Source organism: Sardina pilchardus, chromosome 10 (genome assembly GCF_963854185.1).
Source record: "Sardina pilchardus chromosome 10, fSarPil1.1, whole genome shotgun sequence".
NCBI lineage: Eukaryota > Metazoa > Chordata > Actinopteri > Clupeiformes > Clupeidae > Sardina > Sardina pilchardus.
In genome coordinates, this window is record NC_085003.1 from 32315426 (window position 1) to 32322925 (window position 7500).

Sequence of the window (7500 nt, forward strand, 5' to 3'; positions counted from 1 at the left end):
CTTGCCTGTTATGTTTATTACAGAATATGAAGTACTGTAAGTTAGTTAGTTAGTCACTCCATCGGTCTTCGCCCTACAATTGTAAACGAGTTGTTTTTAACAGAAGTTACAGATATTGTTATGGATGAATATCTCCAAAGATATTGGAGACTTTGGGTATTGTTGGCTTTGCAACTGCTTCAAAGATTTTGCAAGTGCGCAATTCAGTTTTTGCACATATGCTTATGATGAATATTCAATCACTGAAATTGTCTCGAATAATAATCACTGGTAAAAAAAAGTCCAGTCTCAATTATTGCAGGCTGTTATGACAGAAATAAGATAATTTGACGGTACATTATTGATGTTCTATACACAGGGAATGTAGGGCGAGCGTTGTTCTCTGCTTAGTTTGAATCAACCAGTGGCTTATCTTCCTGAAAGGGCTGATCTGAGAGCTGATATGTGATCAGGCACAGCTGTGAAGAAATATCTTTGACGAACATGTGTCTTCATGCAGGGGACCTTTCCCCTGCAGTTCCATACCCAAAACAAACTCAGAGAAGATGTAGTGTTGGAATCTAATATGCGTATACACACACACACACATGTGCACACACACACGTGCACACACACACACACACACACACACACACACACACACACACACACACACACACACACACACACACACACACACACACACACACACACACACACACACACACACACTAACATGCGTGTGCTCTTCTCTGTCTTTAAAAGTGGTGTGTTGGCTGTGGCTGCGTTGAGACTGGGTGAGATGATGGAGCTGATGGAGGCGACGGTGGAGGCGTTGAAGGCGATGGTTCCCCTGCAGGCCAGTGGGTGGCCTGTGTCTGTGGCTCTGCTCCTGCTCTTCCTGGGCCTCCTCTACTGGTGAGTGCACTGCAGCTGCTAGAATGACCCCCCATGCATCTTCACAATCTTCCTGCACACTTGCAGAGGCAGACATCACAGGGTTCAGAAAGTAAAAGTCCTGCCAAGTGTTTGATCCAACCATTTAGTAAACCAGCTCATCCTAATTAGCAACCAGGTAGATCAGATAATTGTTTATTAATGATTAATTATTGATATTATTATTATTGTTGTTGTTATTATTATTATTATTATTATTATTATTAAGTGCATAGGTAGAAACAATATATGGCAGGACTTTTACTTTCTGGAACCAAGACGTCCGTCTCTGCACACTTAAACACAGGGCTTAGCATTCTTAGGCACGGTGTCTATTTCAGGTGTGGCCAGGCTGTTTCAGATTTGAAAAATAGATCATTATTTTGTAACAGCTGCACAAATGTTTAATAACTTCAGGCACAGAATTTGTCCTCGCTTTAAACCCTTCACCACAGAATAGATAGTGTCTATGTGCTTTTAATTGGTCCGTCATTTCAGTGCACAGACCAGTTCATAGCAGCATATCGCTAACACATTTCTAAACAGAAGTGTGATTCAGTAGTTATAAACGTAGAGTAATCCACTGTTTAGACTGCACTGCATCAGTGGGTTTGATCTAGTGGGTGTTGTTCTGCATGTGTGTGTGTTCAGGGGTTTGCTCGGTTCATCAGCATGAGTGGATGTCATTCACTCAACAACGGTGTTGTTCAGCGTGTGTGTGTGTGTTATGCCTTGTGTTGTTCTGTGGGTGTGTGTTCAGGGGCTTTGCTCGGATCATGGGCGGCTCTGGCACTGGCGTCGCGGCTCGGCTCGGCGGGTCTCCGGTTGATTGGCGGGTCCCCTGGTTGATTGGCAGAGGCTCTCAGGCCTCGTGGAGGATCCGTGCGATGTCAGCCGCGTCGCTCTGGATGTGCTCGAGTGTTTTGACAGATGGCTGAGACGGGCTGTTTGTGTTGGAAGTCTGTCTGGACGAGCGAGTGTGGACGCGTGTGGTTGGTAGGGGGCTCAGGCCAACGCGGAGACGCGTTATGCAGAACTGGACATAGACATTCCCATGTTGTGTGTGTGTGTGTGTGTGTGTGTGTGTCTGCATGCGTGTGTGTGTGTGCATGTATGTGACTAGACATAGATATTCCCATGGATTTATGTCCTGCTTGTGGAAGACATGCTGCATGGTCGATTCCACTCAACGGTCGGGCCAAGTAACGTTTGTGAGAGCGTCAAGTTACTTGCCTTTGCCTCAGTGAAAGATTGTGGATGTGCGTGTGTGCATGTTTGTGTGTGTGTGAGAGAATTTGTGTGTGAGTGTGTGTGTGTGTGTGTGTGTGTGTGTGTGTGTATGTGTGTGTGTGTGTGTGTGTGTGTGTGTGTGTGTGTGTAAGAGAGAGAGAGAGAGAGCAAGAGGTCTGTTTCTCTCAAGCCCTGAGAGAAACAGCAGCAATGAGCTCAGACCATGCTCTACTTACTGCGCGTGTGTGTGTGTGTCTGTGTGTGTGTGTGTGTGTGTGTGTGTGTGTGTGTGTGTGTGTGTGTGTGTTTGTGTGTGTGCGCGCATGTGTGTGCGCATGTGTGTGCTTGTGCGTCTGTGTGCATGTGTGTGTGTGGGTCTGTGTGCGTGATGTGTGCCTAGTCTCCCATATACAGCCACATAAGATGCGGAGCCTATCTAATCTTCAATAGCCATGCTCTTTTCTTAGAAATAGGAAGCAGAAAGGCTGCAACACCCCAGTGATAACCAACCCCTTAATAGCTCATGCACTATATAACAGTGTGTGTATGTGTGTAACAGTATAACAGTGTGTGTATGTGTGTAACAGTATAACAGTGTGTGTATGTGTGTAACAGTATAACAGTGTGTGTATGTGTGTAACATTTGGCTGCACAGTGTTACAGTGGGGCTCATACACTGGTCATATTTACTGTTTTGAATTTGGTCTGGACTCCGGTTGATAACAGAGCTGTAATATGCTGAGTGATTTTATTGTCGCTTTGTACCGTTTTTATTCAGATCCTGTTTGTGTGCCCAACTACGATAATAGCCGAGCAGTTCCAAGATACTGTACGACAATTAGCTATTAAGCAAACAGCCCTTAACTTCATAAACACCACGTTGAACGTTGTTAATATTTAACTATCTGTGAAAGAAGGGGGAGAGAAATGCCTCAAGGGCTTTAAACTTTGCAGAATGTCAGGATGTCGGGTAACTTGATTTATTCAGGTGAATGTCACTCCACTGAGCGAGTGGAGAGCCAGCGTGGTGGTGGGGGGGGGGGGGGGGGGGGGGGGGGGGGGACTGGGGGGAGACGCATGAGAGCATGATGAGAAAAGGGCTTGTTTTGGTCCACTTATTGTACAACACATTTCCCCCCGCTGTATGCTTCTGCCTGATGCAGTCTCTCTCTCTCTCTCTCTCTCTCTCTCTCTCTCTTTCTCTCTATCTCTCTCTCTCGCTCTCTCTCTCAGTCTTTCTGTTTCTCTCTTACTTTCTCACACACACACACACACACACACACACACACACACACACACACACACACACACACAGACGCTTGTCCAGAACAAGTAAATTCCTGCCTGTTGGCAAAGCTGCAGCTGCCATTGGGGTGAAGAGACTGAAAGAGGCTTCTTATGTAACTCTCCCTTTCTCTCTCTCTCTCTCTCTCCCTCTCTCTCGCTCCTTCTCTCTCTCTCTCGCTCTCTTTGTCTCTCTCCCCTGCTATTTCAGCTTGTCTTGCTTACTCTCCCCCTTTCCCCTTTCATTTCCCTGTGTCTCCCCCTCTCCCCCTCTCCCCTCTCCCTCAATCTATATCTCACTGTTGCCTTGCAAATGAAGATTTATGCTGCTGAATGGAAATCATCCTGCTTGCGGGCATGGCCGACCCAGAGGACTCCGTAAAAACAGCGGATTTAGGTGGAGAAACGAGAGAGAGAGAGAGAGAGAGAGAGTGAGAGTGAATGTGTGTGTGTGTGTGTGTGTGTGTGTGTGTGTGTGTGTGTTTGAGTGAGTGTGTGACTCTTTTGGGCTGGGCTGGCTCCGAAAAAGGCCCCCAGGCCCACATCAGAGACTGAGTGACCCAGAGATGAGGCCTCAGCACCGGGCAAGGCCATGCAGAGCCGTCCCTCAGACACGACCACATCAGACATGCATGGCTGACAGACAGACAGAGAGAGAGAGAGAGAGAGAGAGAGAGATTAAGAAAAGGGAAGACACAAACAAATAGCGAGTCTGAATGTAAATGGGGGAAACTTTGTTCCCATGTCAGAGATCTGAATCACAGACAAAGCATTGCTAGTCACACACACACACACACACACACACACACACACACACACACTCCGAGCCCGACATTATAATCCCTCTCAATATTAAACTGCTCATTACGCAGTGAATCACCATCAGCGAAGGCTGCAGCGAGACAAGGAGCGAACATCAGTCTCAGCCGCAAATAACATGCATAAAAGTCACTGCTGAAGTGCAAGCATAAATCACCCGGCAGCCGAGCCAATAAAGAAAGGTCACTACGACAGACCGAGAGCCGAGTCTATGGCCACTGTATGACTGGTGTGAGTCTAGGAGACATGCACTTTTTAAATGTTACCATTTGTCTGTGTTTATAAAAAATATTAGCCTTTAAAATATTAGTTTGTAAAAATATAGCTGATGCAGTGTAAGCATTTCATCCATTAGTGATATTGTTTCATTTTGTTTACTTTTATGCTTTACGCATTTGCGACAGAGAGAAAATACTTCTTAATCTGTCCATGTTTGTGTTAGCAATGCGTCTGTGTGTGTGTGTGTGTGTGTGTGTGTGTGTGTGTGTGTGTGTATGTGTGTACGCGGGTGTGCTATTGTTGTGAACCTCTGCTGAACTCTCTGTGGGGATTGGCTGTGGTCCTGCCAGGGTCCTGTCTCAGAGTTCACTGCCCCCTACAGGCCAAACTCCGTACAATTCAGATTGTCTTGGACTCTCACTGTGCCTGAGTGTGTGGGAGTGTGCGTGTGTGTGTGTGTGTGTGCGTGTGTGTGTGTGCGTGTATGTGGGTGTCTGTGTCTGTGTTTGTGGGATGTGGGTGCATTAATGCTATCTGTCGTGAAACTGAATGTAATTGTATCAAATTGTATCAACCAAAGAAAAAAAACAACAACCAGACCTTATTTCCAAAATAACTTCCAAAAGCTTCCCTCTCATTCTCTTCTTCTCTCTCTTAATCTTCTGTCATCTCTTCAGCTCCTCTCATCCACTCCTCTCTTTCACCCCTCTCATGGTCCACCCCTCTCTCCCACTCCTCTCATCCACTCCTGTCCCCTCTCCTCCTCCTCCTCCTCCTCCTCCTCCCTTCCTCCTCCTCTCCCCTCTCTGTGCTGGGGTTGTCCCCCTCTCTGGACTCTCAGTCCTGGGCAGCAGTGACACCTCTAACCCCCCCCCCCCCCCTTCCCCTCCTGGCTCCGTCGGTTCCTGTTGGATCAGCAGGTCTTTACTGGTGCTGAGACTCCAGCTCTGTGACTCAGACTGCCCACCCAACAAAACCACACGCAGGCACACATAAAATCATGCACGCGCACACACACACATGCACAACCTGTGTTATTATATAATAACGTCATCTCATTTGTGTATGTGTGTTTATTCGGGAAATGTGTGGGTGTGAGTGTGTGTGTCCACGTGTGTGTGTGTGTGTGTGTGTGTGTGTGTGTGTGTGTGTGTGTGTGTGTGTGTGTGTGTGTGAGTTTTTTCTCCCTCAGCTAATCTATTCACCATGGACATGTGTCCTTTAAATGACACCCTTAAATGAATGTGCATGAGTGTGTGTGTGTGGCTCATGTGTGTGCGGCACGTGTGTGTGTGTGTGTGTGTGTGTGTGTGTGTGTGTGTGTATGTCATGTGCTTGTATATGTGTGTGTGTGTGTGTGTGTGTGTGGGTCTTTGTGTCTGTGTGTATGAGTGTGTGTGATGTGTGTGTGACCTCTAGGCTGTGAGCTCTCGATCTGTCCTCTGGCTGCCTGTGATGGAAAAGATGACAGACTGGTGTGAGATAGTCTCACACACATCATGAAATTCCTTTATCATTCCAGTCACCAGGGCCTGGCCTGAGTGTCAGGATTAGGAATTGGCGGGGAGAGTGTGGGGTCAAAGGGACAGAGTGTGTGTGTGTGTGTGTGTGTGTGTGTGTTTAGTCATTTCTTTGTGTGCCTGTCTCTCCCATGATTAAAATTCTCTTGTTATTGTCTTCACCTGTCATAACACCATCCCATTTTTCAATAGGCACGCGTACACACACACACACACACACACACACAGAAACACACACACACACACACACACACACAGCACCTGCACCATAGCGGCACCCTGGGGCAAGGCCGTTACTGGGGTGGTGACGCAGGCGTTGTATGTGTGTGTGTGTGTGTGTGTGTGTGTGTGTGTGGACCATCACCTCATTCCACATATGTCGAGGCCTCTCCCCTACTATCAGCAGACACGGAAACACACGCACATGCAGTTACACAGAGCTTGCCAAAGCTAGAGAGAGAGTGTGTGTGTGTGTGTGTGTGTGTATATGTCATTTAAAGACTGGCAGATTGTCCAACCACTCTCTCTTTTGCACACATTACACACACACACACACACACACACACACACACACACACACACACACACACACACACACACACACACGCCAATTCCCTACACTATCATAAAATCTGCTGTTGGCTTTGGTTTCCCTGGTGATGGATCTTAATAAATGCAGATATGGTGATCAGGCTGCGCTGGAGTTGAAGCTGAGACACTCCTCCCCGATCTGCACACACACACACACACACACATACACTCACACACACACACTCCTCCCCGATCTGCCTGTAAAGAACCCTTCCCCTCCATCAGTATGTGAAGAACCCTTCTATTCCGTCTGCCTGTAAAGAACCCCTCTCCTCCATCTGCGTATGAAGAACCCTTCTCCATCTGTCTGAGATGTTCTCCGGAACCCTTTACATACTGTAACATAGCGTAGCATAGGGTTGGACATACTGTAGCTTAGCGTAGCATAGGGTTAGACATAGCATAGCATAGCGCTTGACATACTGAAGCATAGCACAGCATAGGGTTGGACATACTGTAGCATAGCACAGCATAGGGTTGGACATACTGTAGCATAGCATAGCGCTGGACATTCTGTAGCATAGCGTCACCTATAACAGGCAACTCTTGTATTAGTGATGGTTGAGATCAATTCAATAGACCAGCAACAACATCCCGAGCTTAGGTTGGGTGTGCGCGCAAAAAAGTAGATATTTTTCTTGACATGTCCTTGATGTTTCAGTCGATTCACACACACACACACACACAATCACACACAATTCAATGGGATGGAAAGTTTTCTGACCCCGACATGCGCACACTTTTTCTGTAACGTAAACCGTGAAAGGGTCTATAGGTGGCTGAGTGTGAGGCGTAGAGAACGAGAGAGAATGTACTTGATTCTACTGACATGTTCCTCGTCGGCTGTTAGGGCCACAATGAACGTTCAAGCGATCAAAGTGTGTGTGTTTGTGTGTGTTTGTGTGAATTGTGCCTGTGCATG

At 47.0% G+C, this 7500-nt stretch overlaps 1 protein-coding gene across 3 annotated transcripts in view; it reads left to right on the forward strand.

Moving 5' to 3' along the window:
• tbxas1 (thromboxane A synthase 1 (platelet)) overlaps positions 1–7500 on the forward strand; it is a 116203-nt gene that overhangs the window by 3903 nt on the left and 104800 nt on the right. For all 3 annotated transcript variants that reach the window (XM_062547817.1, XM_062547816.1, XM_062547818.1), the window contains exon 2: positions 745–897. In XM_062547817.1, coding sequence (XP_062403801.1) covers positions 782–897 — 116 coding nt within the window. In that variant the 5' untranslated portion in view covers positions 745–781. The remainder of the gene's footprint in view (positions 1–744; positions 898–7500) is intronic.